This window comes from Panicum virgatum, chromosome 3K (genome assembly GCF_016808335.1).
Source record: "Panicum virgatum strain AP13 chromosome 3K, P.virgatum_v5, whole genome shotgun sequence".
Classification (NCBI taxonomy): Eukaryota; Viridiplantae; Streptophyta; class Magnoliopsida; order Poales; family Poaceae; genus Panicum; species Panicum virgatum.
Window position 1 is genome coordinate 23,361,139 of NC_053138.1, and position 17,731 is coordinate 23,378,869.

The window sequence follows — 17,731 nt, forward strand, 5'->3', positions numbered from 1 at the left end:
GACCCATATATCGAGGAACACAAGAAAATTCTGCTCTCCAAATTCCCGGAAAAGTCTGAGGCATGGATTACACATGAACACTTTCTGCAGCTGGTTGCGGAAGCATCTAATGCATAACATGGATATAAGTGAACAACTGTTCTTATTGGCTAGGGGACCATCTTGGAATATATTAACATACTAAGGGTACGAGATAAATGGAAACACATTTTATACGATAGCCCAAGATAAAAAGAGTACCAACCAAAACAGCGGTGTTCGTATGGATGCTACAGACAATAATGGAAAAAAGGACACATATTACGGCTACATTGCAGAGATATGAGAGCTGGATTACGGTCTCAATTTCAAGGTGCCTCTATTTCGTTGCCAATGGGTTAAGCTATCTGGAGGAGGGGTAACAAAAGATGAGTATGAGATAACAATAGTTGATCTCAACAATCTTGGGTATAGAGACGAGCCATTTTTCCTAGCACAGGATGTCGCTCAGGTTTTCTACATTAAGGACATGTCCAGCAAGCCAAAGAAGAGGATAAACAAGCAAAAGAATGAGCCTAAGCGACACATAGTTCTATCATGAAAGAGAAACATCGTTGGAGTGGAGGACAAGACATACTTGTCAGAAGAATATAATAATTTTGTTGTCATTCCATCTTTCGAAGTAAATGATGATGCATGTATCCTGCTAGCCAATGATGATGCTCCATACTTGTGCCGTGATCATAATCAAGGGACATAAAGTCTGTTACCGCTAATCCTTCATGTACTTGAATCATTTTATATTATTGTATAAAAACATAATCACAATTCGAATACTTTAATTATATATGTACTATACAATTATACTTTATGTGTTATATATATATATATATATATCATTTTATATATTTTTCACTTAATTACCAGACTCAATTATAATTTTCATTCAATAATGGATTACTCGACTAATTTTATTTATTTCATGAAATTACATTCACATTAATACACTATACTCTCTCACTAACACACACAATCTCAGTAACACACACTATCTCTCAAACTCACACACTACCCATTAATATCATGAAATTGCTTAATTTTATGTAAAATTCACTTTTTAAACGTTAATATCGTGATAGAATCCACTTTCTGTCGAAAAGCAACAGTTTAAAAAAATTTGTTCACCTAATATATTTTTGCATGGTCAAAATAACAAATATGATTTCAAAAAAGTTAGATATTTCGTTGACCCAATCACTTGAATGAAAATTAATTATTTTTGTTGCGTGTATCAAGTTTATATAGAGATAAGAAATTTTGTTCCATAATTTTCGGAATCATAATTTTATTAACTGAATTAACAAATGAATGTCTATTTTAAAAGAGAAGTAAAAAGAAACAAAAACAAACATAAGATTTGGCGGGAATGACGGAAAACGGCCCCTTTTGTCCCGGGTGGTAGATCCACCCGGGACTAAAGGTGGGCCGCGGGCTGGGAATTTTCCCGGCCCGCCCAAAAACACATTTTGTCCCGGGTGGAGCCACGACCCGGGACAAAAGGCCCTTTTGTCCCACCCAGATCAAGAACTGTGCGCAAGTGTTGGAGGAAGGCGGAGGAAGAAGGGACATATATAGGGGCCCCCCTTTTGTCCCGGGTGAAGCCACCACCCGTCTAGGAGGCTTCACATCCAAGAGTAACAAATGTGAGTCACACAAATCATGGCTAATCTCAAGTGCTCAAGGTTTGCTGTGCTCTCTAGTGCTCTCAAGCATTCACTCTCTCAACCCAACTCAAGGATATACACTAATCACACAATCTCACAAAGAGAGGTTGGGGAGAGCTCAACTATAGCTACCAAGCTTCTTGGGACGACCAGCAATAAACTGAATAGAGCCTGGAACAGCAGCCCACCAAGGAGGGGGCTAAGGGGTATAAATAGCTGGTCCCAATAAAGCTAGCTGTTATGTGACAGTTAGAACCCAGAACTTCCGGATTCTACAACCCGGAACCTCCGGGTTTTCAAACCAACTAGCCGTTAGTACCACGTGTGCCAAATCCAGAACTTCCGGATTCCAAATCTGGAACTTCCGGATTTGCCCTGGCAGCAATGTTAAAATGTGTACGTGAGGCTTTTGTGTCTCTCAAAACTCACATGGGTTACTTGAGCACTGAGATTAAACCAAAGACCATTGTGATGCATCCCTCTTGATAGTACGGCATACCTAAACTCAAGATCAAAGATAAATTACATTTCAACTTCTTGAGCTACTCTTTTTCATCATATGCCGTGTGTTGATTAAACACAATCTGAGGTGTGCATCCAACTTGGCTTCTTTACTTTGAGCACATCTTCCTTGAGCTAGTAACCTTGAATCTTTATCCTTGAATGAAATCCACTTCTAGTTCAAGTCACCGTCTACATAACAAGATTCTAAAAAGATTGATACTTACCAACATGAACACCATTCATGACCAAGATTCTTTAAGTTGAACCCAAGGAATGTTTCGTCACCCTAGCATTGGTTTCTCGGCACAACCACAATTGCCCTTCTCCAAGCTTAGTACCTAGAAACCCATTCCCGAATTCCAACTCTTCATCCTTGCATCACATATAGCTTCATGTAGGCTTGTATCACATTTAACTTTCAATGAAATCCATTTTTATCATGCCATCCTTTCTTTAGTACTTTGTGGGCATGAACATCTTCTTTCTTTGAGCATACCCGCTTTGAGCTAGTGACTTTGAATCTTTGATTTGCATAGGAGTGAAATCCAACTTGATTCACAAGTCACTTTCTTTACTTGAATAATGACACTCTTCAACATAGATCTCTCCATGACTCTAGGATCTCCGGCCTTTGACCCGTATCGGTTTCTTTGCTCCCCCCAAGCCGTCGCTTGCGTAGCCTCTTGAAACACGCCTCTCGGTCCTCTACCTTTATCCTAGCCGTCCATCTTGAACTCATATTGATTTGTGTCAAGCATGAAATCTTCATTGTCAGTTCGAATTCTTAATTCAATCTTATATACAAGCTTTCCAATTTGAGACATCATATATGCATCAACTCATGTCTCATTCTCTTTTGCCTTGCTTGCTTCTTTAGTTAATAACCATTTATCACATGTGACAAGATCTTCCACATTTGAGATTATGCATAAGCATATCACATCTCATTCACAAAATCTTTACTTATCACTTTAAATCCTATTTTTAAACCGAAACAAGCCTTCTCATATTAGAGCTTTTATATCAACCATGAATACCTTGCTCTATTTTTCTTTTCTTGTTTTGCTTGTCACATACACATTTTGCCAATGGGATAAACACACTTACTTGCAACACATGAGCCATCTCATTTAGTACCCATTACTTAATTAAATACCTGCTCATGATCTCATGCAAACAAGTTAGTCCTTTAATTGTGTTGTCAATCAATACTCCAAAACCCACTAGGGGCTTAGATGCTCTTTCAACTAGGAACAAAAATAAAATTTGTTTAATAGAGATAAATATAGTTTGTTATCTTGGAACATATTTTGAACACTTGCGTAACAAAATGAAAATGAAAATGTAAAGGAGAGAAAAAAGCATGGAAAAATATAAAAGATGCTAACTATGAAGAAAAGGAACAATACATGAAGATTAGAAATAGAAGAGATAAAAAAAGGGAGCAAAAAACAAGAATGAAATAAGAAATAGAAAGAAATAACAACTAAAATAGTAGGAAGAAATAGAAAATAGAAAGAAGAAATAAAAAGTAAATGAAATGGGGCAGCCTACCACTGCCGCCCGCTCCGGCAGTATCGATAGAAAGTTGCAAACCCACAAGAGAAAAAAGAGAGAAAATACAGAGAACAGAGCCGGGCGTAGAAACCTCTAATGGGTTGCTAAAATAAAGAAAACGACGAATGGATCTGTGGGATGGATGTTTCTGCGGCACAATAGATCGCACATACATGTGTGACTTGTAACATTACGCAAATATTAGGAGTCACACGCGTGACTAGGAGTCAAATTATTGCATAGAGTCCAATAACTATTTTTTTGTTGTCGGAACAACTTTTTGTTGCTGGAACAATAGCAATTGTTTCGGAATAAAAACAATTGTTTTGGAAAAGAAATTTATTACAACAACAAAACACGGGTGACCCGATTTGTTGGGCCGATTTTAGACCTAAAACATGCAATCTTAGATGGATGAGGGTTTCGTGACAGGTCCACTCGGGATCACACACGTGACCCCCTAACATTAGCATAAACTATCTTTTAGGATTACCTCTGTTGATCTTCTAAAAGAAAACACGGACGACTCAACAACCCGGCAACTGCTAGTGAAAGAAAATACGAACGGCCCAACAACCCGGCAACTGCTAGTGACCAGCATGCAGAATGTTAGCAGCGGGGTAACTGGGGTAGAGGAGAGAATTGGGAATCAGGCTAGAAGAGATAGAATTGGGGAGGACGAGCAGAGGTCAGATTCGATCGATAAATTGGTTTACAGGTTTTTTTTAGGGAAAAAAATTGGTTTACAGGTTTGTTCATGACCCTCTCCCCTCGAATTGGTTTACAGACGCATGCCAACTCTACAGCCATTTTGGGCCAGCTAAGCCGCAGGGACCTGCGAGGCCCATCCGGTGTTGACTTGGCTTTAGCCCCACGGACGGCGCTAAGCCGCTAACACAGAACCCCGGCGATGCGAGCCCTGGGCGGCGGCAGCGGCGCGCGGTCTCCTCGCGTCCAGGAGTGGCTGGTGTGTCCATCCTCCCCAGACCCATCCCCACCGCGCCGAGTGCTCCGCTCTTCTTTCTTCCCTAGAGTTGGCAACGGGCACAGACCCATCGGGTTTTGCTAGCCCAAACCCGTGACCGTGAAGACAGAACGAAACCCGCTAAAAAACCCATGCCCGTCACGGGTTCATTTTTAAGCCCAGACCCATACCTGTTCGGGTCTCGGGTCGTCCACGGGTCGCTCGTACCCGTCAACAAGCGGTGGTGCCAACGGCAGAAACGAGAGGTAGACGGGGAGAGGACACTGGAATTTGGGAACGGGACTGGGAGGGCCCAAGGCTGCTGCGCGGCCATGCGCCTGTGGGGAACCGCGAGTCCTGGACGACAGCCGGGGTAGATGCGAGCTGCGGGCATCAAGGAGGGAGGCAAGCACGCACAGCTGTCCGCGTGAGCAAGCACGCTGGCCGCTAGGCAAGGGCTCGCGGCCGGAGGGGCGAAGTGCGCGGCCCTCCGGCTGAGCAAGTGCGCGGGGCGCTGCGCGAGCGCTCGCGGTCGGGAGGACGGAGCGAGCAAGTGCGGCCGGAGGGCTGGGGGACTAGGGGCACGCGCAGGTCGAGCGCACCGCCGCGCGAGAGATGGCTCTGCGCCCCTGCGTGGGTTTGTGGAAGGATTAGATTAGGGTTTGTGGATGGTTCTCGTATTATATAGTTGAGTTTTTGGGCCAATTTAGTTGGGCCGAGGAATGGAACTACGTGCTTGTCTGCTTCATGGACCGGGTTTAAGAAACCCATGGGTTTGCGGATTCGGGTTCTACTATCCCAGATCCATGCCCACAAACCCGATGGGTCTGCTATCAAACCCATTAACAGACCCACGGGTACAAAATCTAACCAGACTCATGTCCTAATGGAGTAAAAACCCATCGGATTTCGAGTACCGTTGCCATGCCTACTCTTCCTCTCCGCCCCACAGCCGGGCGCCGCCGCCGACGCCCAGCTCCTTCGGGTCATAAACTATGAGATCTCCTGCGCCCAACAAGACTGCAAGAAACGCGACTGGGTATGCGGCCCTGCCATTTCTTTATTTTCCTCTCCTTTTTTACGATTTTCCCTCACAGTTAGTGTTCGGATACACAAATGACAAGCCAAAACTCCAGCAGCAAATTTTCCGTTTTTGAAAGATGCGGGAGAATTGGTTTTGCTAGAAATTGTGTTCATGGCAGAACCTTATTTTTCTTTTGCAATTGATGGTTATGTGTACATTGCATATGGGCCTGTGGCAAAATGTTTAGGTTAGGATTAGAACTGTCAGTGAAAGGTACCATCTTTGTTTTCTGGGGATGTAAAGTTTCATTTTGTTCTACCAGGCAAAGGAACTAGGGGAAGGGTTCCCCTTTGAGATCCAGGACAAGGAGGGTACCAGTAGGATAACTCTCACCAGGAAAGATCGGAAGGAGCGAATTGAAGTGGACGTGTTCCTGCCGAGCCCTGCTGATAGCTTGGAGCAGAATGGTGAGCAAGAGGACCAGGTTGAAGGTGACAACCGCCAGGGACAAGCCAGTAATGCTGCTGCAAATCAGTACTATATCCCGCTGCTGGTGAAAATTCACAAAGGAACAGCTTCACGGCTGGAGATCAGTTGTAGATCTTACCCTGATGAATTCACCATTGACAGTTTGGCATTTGGACCGAGTAATCTTCCTGAGGAATTGCAGCAAGCATTCTATTCCTACTTGAAAAGCAGAGCCATTTCGTCAGATGTTACCAACTTCTTGCATGCATACGTAATAAACAAAGAGTGCCACGAGTACTTGGCTTGGCTGAGAAAACTTAAGGGTTTGATGAAAAATTAAATGAAGTTCAGCAGAAGTTCCTTATTTTTTTCCACAGTTTTGGACAAATTCCTTTCATCAGTTCTTGAGGCCATTTTTCAGTGGCACTGTGATGTCTGAGATAAGAATTAAGGTGAGGATATACACTCCTATAAAATGTACCATTTGCGCCATGTATGTGAATGTTGGTGTCCTTTGCTGCTTGGGCTGCGCGATGTGGTTCAGTTTTGATCAACTATAGATTGTCTTTGGACTATTACATAATATATGTTCCTCGAATTCGAAAGGTTTCATCCATGCCATATCAGTTAGGGTCCAATCCTAGCGAAAATTGCCATTCACACGCCTGTATGCTTTTATAGGAAACTTGTGGGCAGGACGGCTCATTATACAAGAAATTAGTTCATAATTTGGACATCGAACAAGTTCATTCAAGATCTCAGGACCTGCAACTGCTGGGACTGTGCCACCGTCAGTGCCTGAAACAAGCTGCCTGATAAGCTGGGATCAGCGCTGATTGTAGAACCTCGCCACCAGGAAATGGATTGAAGATACTGCAACTTATACAAGTTCTGTTGCCGCATGTCCGCAATTGCTCACGTCAGTACAATTTTGGGTGGCCGTTGCTTCAACTATACTTTTGTCGAGCTAGAAAATAAAGAGAGACCATATCCAGTTTTTCAGCTTGTGAACGGGAAGCATCCAACGAAATTAGATGACAAATTATATGCCAGTTGGATGTTTGAAAACCACAAGGGATGCACAGGTACACAAACAGTATACTTAATCACGAGATTCTGGTATCCAAGAAAGAATTGTACAAAAGCAGAGGTGCAAAACTGCGCTTTCTCACTGAGCAGCGTGGGAAGAATTTTGAGTGCAAATTTTGGTGCCAAACTCAGTAAGCTCTGTAAGGCACGCAGTAGAATCTGTTCACTAGACGAGCAAGAGAGACAGAAGATGCAAATAGGACACCTAAGGCTTAACAATCTAGGGTCAATATGTATGTCAAGTTGTTGAATAAGACTTGTCCACCTTGCCCTTTCAAAAGATGTTTGCGCAAATAAGCTGTGCACAAAGAGCACATCAGGTCACCTGCCAAAATCAACTGAAGTCAGAATCATGAGCCTCAGCTAAAGCTATGTCATGGATGAAGAATACAGCAGTGTATATAAAAGTGCCTGACCTTTGCATAATCATCAAGAAAAACTCAGGCAAAAAAGAAAACTTTGATGAACAGTGCCAGAGCAAACTGTAGCACCGATGCACTAGCTATCAAAACCATCAGATCAGCTCCTTCTGTGCATTCCTTCAAGTTTAAAGCAATGAACCAAGATGATGCACCACCAGCAAGAGCAATGATGACCCACCGAAGAAATTCCACAGGAATAAGCAAAAGTACCTGAAGCAAACAAAATAATGTTCACAACCATGGTAACATTATGGATGCTTTACAATGAGAGAATTGTTCTAAGAACCATATAGTTGCAGCAAAGAGAGAAGAATTCCTATCTCATTGATGTTAAAAAAATTGCATATTCTTGCCAGTGATATAAATAAGAAAAGAAAAGGATGGAACTAGAATACTTACAGATGCAGGTATGAAGACAAATAGAGAATAGCCCCACATACACCAAAATCGAACTAGACTTGGGCGTGATCCAAAATACTGAAACAGGAAAAAGAAGATGGCGGGCACAATGATAGCATAACCATACATGACTGATGCTGCCCAATTGAAATAACCAACATCAAAGTTCCATATGTCCAGATGCTTTTTCTTTTGCATCAGATAAGTAGCAAAGTTACCCAATGCAGCTAGCATGAATATCAGAGTAGTTGTGATCCATAAAGGCCCATACCTGCACAAATTTAGTACTAGTCATGACATAAATGCAGATAAAGTACAAAATGTAAAAGATTTAAAAGAAAATTTATTTAGATGGTAGCTCAAGTATGCACAAATTCTCCTAAAACTATGCTTGTGGCACAAAGAAAAACCTGCTAGAATATGTGTACTGGTGCTTTACACTATATTTTTGTGTCCTCTTGTAAAAATCTTGAAATTATCCTATCCAAAGTACCATCTCACACTATTATCTGTTGGAGAGAATAATTGCCATGTATTCCTCCAAACCCTAGAAGGGTGGGATATATAGTTCCTATACATGGGCCTCTAGACGGGCCTCTAGACATAGGCTCAATATACACCAACATCCCCCCGTAGTCTGAACTACCGGCGCAGCGGTGTTCAAGACTGGACAACAAGAAAGCTAACCCCCCCAGCAGTCTGAGCAACCGACGCAGCGGTGTTCAAGACTGGACAAAAAGAAGGTACAAAGGGAAAATACCCCCCGCAGTCACAACTAGCCACCTGCTACGTTGAGGCTGGAGCAAAACTCCGAGAAGGCCGAGGAGGGTAGTCCCTTGGTGAAGATGTCAGCAAACTGGGAGGTGGTCGGGACATGGAGTACCCGAACATCGCCGATGGCGACCCTGTCGCGCACGAAGCGCAAGTCAATCTCCACGTGCTTCGTCCGCTGATGCTGATGCTGGATGGGGTTGGTGGAGAGATACACGGCGCTGACGTTGCCGCAGTAGACGAGCGTGCTCTTGGCGAGCGGGCTGTGGAGCTCCGCCAAGAGCTGTCGTAGCCAGGACGCCTCCGCCACGCCGTTAGCGACAGCACGGTACTCCGCCTCGGCACTGGAGCGGGAGACAACCGGCTGCCGCTTGGACGACCAGGAGACCAGGTTGCCGCCGAGGAAGACGGTGTAGCCGGAAGTGGATCGACGAGTGTCCGGACAGCCAGCCCAGTCAGCGTCGGTGTAGACAACCAGCTCAGCAGAGGACGAGCGGTGAAGAACCAGCCCGAGGTCCACAGTGCCACGGACGTAGTGGAGGAGACGCTTCAGCGCAGCAAGGTGTGACTCCCGGGGATCATGCATATGGAGACAGACCTGCTGAACCGCGTAGGTGAGGTCCGGCCTGGTGAAGGTGAGATACTGCAAAGCGCCGGCCAGACTCCGGTAGGCAGTAGGATCAGCCACCGGATCACCCAGATCAGCAAACAGCTTCGCCTGAGTGTCGACAGGAGTGGAGCAGAACTTGCAATCAGTCATCCCAGCCCGCTCCAGAATATCAAGTGCGTGCTGCCGCTAGTGAAGGAGAAGACCAGACGGGCGAGGCTCAACAGTGACGCCCAAGAAGTGGTGGAGCTGACCCAGATCCTTCATAGCAAACTCCTGCTGCAGAGAGGAGATGACACTCTGAAGCAATCGCTGACTGGAGGCTGTGAGCACAATGTCATTGACATATAGCAGCAGATAGTTAGTCTCATCCCCACGGCGGTAGATGAAGAGAGACGTGTCAGACTTGGCCTCAGTGAACCCCAATGTCAGCAAGAACGTGGCGAACCGAGAGTACCAAGCCCGAGGAGCCTGCTTCAGACCATAGAGAGACTTGTTGAGCCGGCAGACTATATCCGGACGACTCGAGTCCACAAATCCCGCGGGCTGAGAGCAGTAGACTGTCTCTGACAGAGTGTCGTGAAGAAACGCATTCTTCACGTCCAGCTGGTGCACAGGCCAAAAGCGCGAGAGCGCAAGCGAGAGGACCGTGCGCACCGTAGCGGGCTTCACGACTGGACTGAAGGTCTCGTTATAGTCCACACCAGGCCGCTGTGTGAACCCCCGGAGAACCCAGCGAGCCTTGTATCGCTCCAGTGTGCCATCAGCCCGACGCTTATGCGTCCAGATCCACTTGACAATCACCACATTGCAACCAGACAGACGCGGCACGAGGTCCCACGTCTGGTTGGCAAGAAGAGCCGCGTACTCCTCTTCCATCGCGCGACGCCAGTGAGGATCCGCCAAGGCGTCGCGGACAGAGGAGGGTACCGGAGAGACCCGTGGCTCGCCCTCAGTGGCGGAGAGAGTCACGACCTGAGACGCCATCCTCCGAGTCACCATGGGATGGATATGCCGAGGATTCCGATGGATGACGGGCGGGTGGTACACCGCCGGCTCGGCTCGAGAGGGAGCCGGTGGAGGCGGCGGTGGCGGCGGCAGCTCCAGTGTAGGCATCGCAGGAGCCTCTGGAGCCGGAGACGGCGCCGGTGTCGGCGCCAAACGACTCCGGTACATCTGCACCAGCTGAGTGTACCGTGGCGGCGCCGGCACCGGCGCCAAGCGACGCTGGTACACCTGCACCGGCTGAGCATACCGCGCAGGTGCAGGGGGAAGCACCGGGGCCGCGCGTGACACAACAGGGGACCCCGGGGCCGCGCACGGCACGACAGGAGGTCCGGGGGCCGCGCGTGGCGCTGCAGGGGTCTCCGGAAGCGGTGCCGGTGCACCGGGAAAACCTGCAGAGAAAGGGCAGACAGGTAACGGCGGCGGAACCACCGGGTCGGTCGGAAACAAGGACTCCAACTCGGGGTCAGGAGGTGTAGAGGAGGTGGAGTAGGGGAAATCCGACTCGTCAAAGACGACGTGTCGGGAGATCAGAATGCGGCGAGAGGTGACGTCAAAGCATCGGTACCCCTTGTGGTCAGGGGAGTACCCAAGGAACACACAACGAGTCGAGCGGGGCGCCAGCTTCTGAGAAGCGGTGGCGGAGGTGTTAGGGTAACACGCACACCCGAAGACCCGAAGGTGGTCGTAGCGAGGAGGGGTACCGAAGAGGGCGTGGTGTGGAGTGGGAGCAGGAGAAGCAGTGGACGGAAGGCAGGCAGTTAAGCAAGTAGGTGGCGGTGTGGAGGCTCTCGGCCCAGAAGCGCGGGGGCAGAGAGGCCTGGATCAGAATGGTGCGCACGACGTCGTTCGTCGTGCGAATCATCCGCTCAGCCTTGCCGTTCTGAGGAGAGGTATACGGACAAGACATACGCAGCTGAACACCCCGAGAGAGAAAGAAAGAACGGGAGGTGGAGTTATCGAACTCCCGCCCGTTGTCACACTGGACGGCCTTAATGGTGAGGCCGAACTGAGTGGACACCCAGGCAACGAAGTGGAGGAGGGTGGGGAAGGTCTCAAACTTGGCGCGTAAAGGAAAAATCCAAGAGTAGTATGAGAAATCATCGACCACCACCAGATAGTATTTGTAGCCAGAGAGGCTAAGAACAAGAGAAGTCCACATGTCACAGTGAACAAGATCGAAGGCATGCGTCGTATGAGAAGAAGTAGAGGAAAAAGGAAGCCGAACATAACGACCGAGTTGGCACGCATGGCAGAGGTGCTCAGCATGAGCTTTAGTACCAGGAACATCGGTACTACGACTGAGCTGAACTAGAACGTCGCGGCCAGGGTGACCAAGACGGCGGTGCCAGGTGGTGGAAGACGGTGTCGCGGCAAAAGTGGCAGACCAAGACGGCCAGGGCGAAGAAGAAGGCGAGAGTGGTGCGGCGGAAGAAGGAAGGCGAAGGGTGTAAAGGGGGCCCGTGCTGTCACACCGGAGTAGCAGACGTCGGGAGGCCGAATCCTTTACAGTGAGGCCAGAAGAATTAAACTCGATGGAACAAGAATTGTCAGCTGTAAACTGACGAATGGAAAGAAAGTTATGAACCATCTGAGGAGCAACAAGGACATTGGAAAGACGAAAGGAGCCAGGAGCAGAACCCACAGCGGTGACAGGAAGGCAAGACCCGTCACCAACCATGATGGAAGAAGGACAAGAGGGGTTTAGGGGGTCGGACAGAAGAGAGGATACCGGCATGTGGGGTGGTGTGGAAGGAGGTACCCGAGTCGGCGATCCACTCAGTGCTGACCGGCGGCGTCCGCCCCATGGCGCTGAAGGACTGCGCCAGTGCGGCCTAGTCCCACCCCCCAGGCCAGGTCGGCTGCTGGCTAGGCTGAGCGGGAGGATTCCAGAACGGCGCGAACAGGGGAGCAGCAGCGGCGAGCATGGCCGCCGGCTGGGGCTGAGGACGAGGCCCCCCTGCCCTGAAACGGCCACATCGGGATGCGCCCTGACCATGGGGCACTGAAGGATGGCCAGGGCGAACCTGCAGGGGCAGGAGCAGGAGTGGGAGCCTCCACCAACACAACCCGGAGCTGTAGTGCCGTCAGCACCACTACCACGCCCCCCCCCCCCCCCCCCGCCGACGACGCCCGCGGCCTCCCCCACCCCCGGTCTGGCCGGTGAGAGGAGCACCGAGGAGGGGGTCGGGCGGGTCGATCCGGATTCCAGATCCAGAGGGCGGAGTCTGGTGGTAGGACGAAGCGCCGTGCTCGGGGAAGAGGACGACATGTTGCTTGCCGGAGGAGACAAGGAGGTAGTGTTCCGCCTCAGCGACCCGATGAGTGAGAGCGTCGGCCGCGGAGCGCTCGCGCTCCCAAGCGAGGGCCGCCGCACGGACCCGCTCCTGAGCCGCCGAAAACTCGGACTTGGCAGCGAGGAGGGCCGAGGCGTCAGCGGCGGTGCCCTCGGCGCGTGCGGCGCCCGCGCCCCCATGCAGGGCGGCGGCGGTCGCGGTGGCGTCCAGGGCGGCGACGGCGGCGGCGTCCGCTCCTGGGCCGCCCGCGCCCCCGTCCCGGGCAGCGGCAGTAAGGGCCGGCCCCGCGCCTGGGGCGGCGGCCGCAGTGCCCGCGGCCTGCACAGTCGGGGCGGCGGCGTGCAGAAGAGTGGCGGCAGGGGCCGCGGCGGCCACAGGCGCGGCGGCGGCCTCTGCGCCGGTGCTCGGGGCGGCGGTGCCAGCCCCTGCAGCAGGCGGAGGAGGGGCGCCACCCGCAAGAGGGGGGGCCGCAGCAGGAGCGCCACCCGCAGCCTCTGCAACAGCTGCAAAAGCGACGGCCCAGGCGGCTGCAGGCGGCGGCGGCCGCGCGCCGACCCCGACGGCGCCCAGAAGCGGGCCGGGCGGCGGCGGCCGCAAGCCGGGTCCGGCGGCGCCCAGGCCCAGATCCAGAGCACCCGTGCCCAGAGCAGAGGAGGGAGCGGCAGCCGCGGCGCCCAGAGCAGAGGAGAGGGAGGAGAGGGGAGGTGGTGCCAGCGGCCGGCCATGGTGCCGGCGGCGGCTAGAGGGAGGGTGGGAGAGGAAGAAGAAGGCTAGATATCATGTTGGAGAGAATAATTACTATGTATTCCTCCAAACCCTAGAAGAGTGGGATATATAGTTCCTATACATGGCCCTCTAGACGGGCCTCTATACTTGGGCTCAATATACACCAACATTATCACTCAACAAGACAACTTTGACATGTTAAAACAGAGTTCTTAGTATGTATCTTATACAAGATAAAACCAGGCCTGGATAAAACATAACTTCCCACATTAACAATGCTTGGTATAATCAATTATTCAAAAAATTGAATTCATTTCTTGTTTCAAATATTCACTTGTAGGTGTAGTGTACCATATCTCAACAGATTGGCATAATTTTTCTGCCACGTCTACTGATTTTGCCATATCCCCATTTTCCTTTTCTTTGAAACCAGGATTCCTTGTATAATTTCATCCATCTCTTAGTTTCTTTTAGAAAATTATCGTTCGTTAAACGTTCTCTGTCACATAATTCCAAATTAGTTACATAATATTATCCAGTAGAAATAATGACATCGAAACAAGAAAGGTAACTAAGGGCCATTTTTTTTAAAGAAATTGAGGCAGATAGCAGATTGGGTCCGTTGGGATAAGAGAAACTTACATGTCAGGATTAGCATCAATCTTCCTGTAAAAACCATCCATTGGATAAACTGAGCTGATGAGCCTGTCAACTACAACATCAGTATCAACATTGAAGTATGGGGCATAAGATGCGACATTGAAGTATCCTTTCCAATTTGCTTGGTTTTCTACATCTCCATCTGCAAAAGCAAAGGGAGACTTCAACACGGAACAATGCACATACAAATATAAAACCATAATTCTATTCCATATCCAGCATTAAGCAAATTCCTTCATTTATACTCATAAAACAAAACAGTGTGAGGGATCAAAATCCAAAGTACATCAACATCAACATCAACAAAGCCTTTTAATCCCAAGCAAATTGGGGTAGGCTAGAGTTGAAACCCAACAAAGACCATTATTCATGGTTCTGGCACGTGAATCGCGGCTTTCCAAGCACTCCTATCCAAGGACAAATCTCTAGGTATACTCCAGTCTTTCAAGTCTCTTCTAATTGTTTCTTCCCATGTCAACTTCGGCCGGCCCCTGCCTCTCCTCATATTACCGTCGTGCTTTAGGATACCACTATGCACTGGTGCCTCTGGCGGTCTCCGTTGGACATGTCCAAACCATCTCAGCCGGTGTTGGATAAGCTTTTCTTCAATTTGTGCTATCCCTAGCCTATCCCGTATATCATTATTTCGAACTCGATCCATCCTTGTATGCCCACAAATCCAACGCAATATGTGCATTTCTGCAACACTTAATTTCTCAAAATCCAAAGTAACAAAAGAAATAATAAAATGGCACACTGGTGCTTTGCTTCAAGTTGAGATAGTTAGAAGATCACGGTTGCATGTTACGATCTTCTCAAAAACTAAAAAATATACAAAACATGTACTAGGCACGAGCAATGCGCAGCACTGTTGCATCAATGTGCAAGATCACTGTTACTGTGCTTCATGCCTTTATACAACAGTTAGGATGCTCAGTGACTTATTCAAGTAAAAGTTGCTGCAGACTGGTGCTTTGCTTCAAGTTGACATGGTTAGAAGATCATGGCTACATGTTGCGATCCTCTCAAAAACTTGGAAATGTACAAACACGTACTAGGCATGAGTAATGGGCATCACTGTTTCATCAATGTGCAAGATCACTGTTATTGTGCTTCACGCAACATTTAGGATGCCCCGTGGCTTATTCAAGTAACAGTTGCTCTCAGCTATTAACCACCATCTACAAGGTACAATGCAAGAATCTAAATATTTGGCTGCTGCTTCAGTATCCTTTCAAAATGGCCCCGAAAACAAAGCAGGACAGAACTAATGTTGCCATATTCAAGAGAAAATTCATGTAGAGACTATTCATTCAAAATTTCTGACATATGGGACAGTGTAGCACATCGAATAATTCTTAATAAATTCCCCTTGCCTATTTCAGTAGCTTTGAGATTCAAATATAACTACGGCCTTGTTTAGTTCCCACCCCATAAACCCCGTAAACGCAAAAAAGCCGTCACATCGAATGTTTCGACACATGCATGGAGTACTAAATGAAGTCTATTTACAAAACTTTTTGCATAGATGGGCTGTAAATCGCGAGACGAATCTAATGAGCCTATTTAATCCATGTTTGCAACAGTGGTGCTACAGTAACCATCCGCTAATTATTGATTAATTAGCATCATTAGATTCGTCTCGCGATTTACAACCCATCTGTGCAAAAAGTTTTGTAAATAGACTTCATTTAGTACTTCAAATTAGCAAAATTCCAACGCAAAAAGTGTTTACGTTTCATCTAAACAGACCCTACGCATCACAGCCAACTAGCACCATAATGTTCCCAGCATTCTAAACATACAAATCAGACACCCTGTCCCGATTGTGCACACATAGCTAGACCGATTCGAAACTAAAACGAATTTCAGAACATGGTCACAGTTAACTGCGAGATTAGTTACCTGCTGGGGCGCCTGGTGGCCGATACCCTCCTCCATTACCACCAGGAGCAGGCGGAAACTCCTGCAACCGCGAGGTGGCGCCTGCATCTGCAAACGAAAAACATTATTAGTGGAAATCACAGCAGCCAGAACACAAGCGCGCACGAATTCACGCGACGTCACGCCAGAACCTTGGGCGGCGGGGGCGGCGGGCTTCCTGTCGTCTTGCGTCACAGCCTGCGGATACAAACCACCCCAAATCAACGACTAGCCCTGACGAAACGAGAAACGGCAATAGGCGAGTAGGGATTGCGTCGGTACGGGGACGGAACCGAGGAGGTGGCTGGTGGGGAGGTTGGCGTAGCCGTCCTCCATGGCCGGTGGCGTCGTGGCGCTCGCTCCCTCTATCTCAGCAGCTGCGCATGGTCGCGCGGCGCGCGTTCGCCGGAGACGGGATGGGGATCGGGGGTGTTGGGTTGGAGTGGAGGAGAGGGGAAAGGGAGCAAAGGGACTCTGCCGTGGAAGAGGGCAAGTCGTCGTCGAACGGCCTCGTACTCGGCGTTGCTTCGGAACGAAGGCGGACACGAGGCTGGGGCACAATGGCGAATTCGGCCCAACTAGCAAGAGGCCCACCAAGAATGGAAAGATCAAAGATTCCTCAGCAGTGAATCCTTTTATTTTGGAGGAATTAAAAATCTACTTAATAAACTAGACTATTTAGCTTAAAATTTGACATTCATCACTTTTCAAAATTTAAATATAAGTCTATTCTAAATTTATAGTGTGGAAGATGAAAATTGATTGATTCTATACGCTACCAATTTGTGTTTCCATTCCGTAACTTATAGCACGTTTTTAGCTCACTCCTCTATAGTAGAAACTAGGTCAACCGCGCGCTACGCCGCGCCCATTTGGAAATGTGGAGAAAATAGGTCAACCGCGCGCTACGCCGCGCCCATTTGGAAATGTGGAGAAAATGATTGATATGTTGATGGTTACATATGTGTATAGAGCAGAAAGAGAGGTACATTAGAGAGCGTGGTAATGGACTAATGGACTGATTGTTGCGTATGGACCAAAAGAATCAGAGCTGGGCTAGGATGATATTACTTAAAGAATGAGATTGGATAGAATAAAACTAATTATTTGAAGGGCTGGATAAGAATCGGGCCAACTATTTAATTAAATAGGGCTGGATTGGGGTTTGGGCAGGATCACGACCCATTCCCAGGGCTACCTGCACTCATCCATACTCTATATCTCATCCTTTATCTCAGCTACCAGCTCACGGACCCACATGTCATACACTATATAATTTTTTACCCCACCCACCCCCACTACCCCGTCGACTCCACCCTCTCTCTCCCTCCGCCCCTTTCTCTCCCCAGGGCGGCGGCCACTCCAAGCCCCCAGGCCGGCGGCGGCCCTCCAAGCCCCCCTCGCCGGAGCGCGACCCCCTCCCCTGGCTCCCCTCCGCCGGCGAGCGGCCCGGCCTCCCCCTCCTGCTTCTCCTCCTCCCCGACGGCTCTCTCTGCGCCCCTCCTACCCGGAGGCTCGCCTGCCCCGTCCGCTGTCCTCCCTCCCCGGCTTTCCTCCCCTCCCCGGCGTTCCACCTCCCCGGATCCTGTGCGCGCAGGACCGGCCTCGGAAG

At 48.8% G+C, this 17,731-nt stretch overlaps 2 protein-coding genes across 2 annotated transcripts; one reads left to right on the plus strand and one right to left on the minus strand.

The window, feature by feature from the left end:
- Positions 1 to 4,363: 4,363 nt before the first annotated feature.
- On the plus strand, positions 4,364 to 6,825 carry LOC120700738 (uncharacterized protein At2g39795, mitochondrial-like). Its single transcript, XM_039984975.1, has 4 exons — positions 4,364 to 4,452; positions 4,651 to 4,791; positions 5,665 to 5,767; positions 6,075 to 6,825. The coding sequence occupies exons 1-4, from the start codon at positions 4,364 to 4,366 to the stop codon at positions 6,558 to 6,560; spliced, it is 819 nt and encodes a 272-aa protein (XP_039840909.1). The 3' UTR covers positions 6,561 to 6,825.
- Positions 6,826 to 7,233: 408 nt separating this feature from the next.
- LOC120698481 (protein YIPF1 homolog) lies at positions 7,234 to 16,658 on the minus strand. The gene is made up of 7 exons (XM_039982109.1): positions 16,402 to 16,658; positions 16,272 to 16,317; positions 16,102 to 16,188; positions 14,179 to 14,338; positions 8,131 to 8,401; positions 7,726 to 7,941; positions 7,234 to 7,634 (listed from the first exon to the last, which is right to left on the minus strand). Exons 1-6 carry the CDS (start codon positions 16,453 to 16,455, stop codon positions 7,750 to 7,752), a joined length of 810 nt encoding a protein of 269 aa, XP_039838043.1. The 5' UTR covers positions 16,456 to 16,658; the 3' UTR covers positions 7,234 to 7,634; positions 7,726 to 7,749.
- Between the last annotated feature and the right edge of the window lie 1,073 nt (positions 16,659 to 17,731).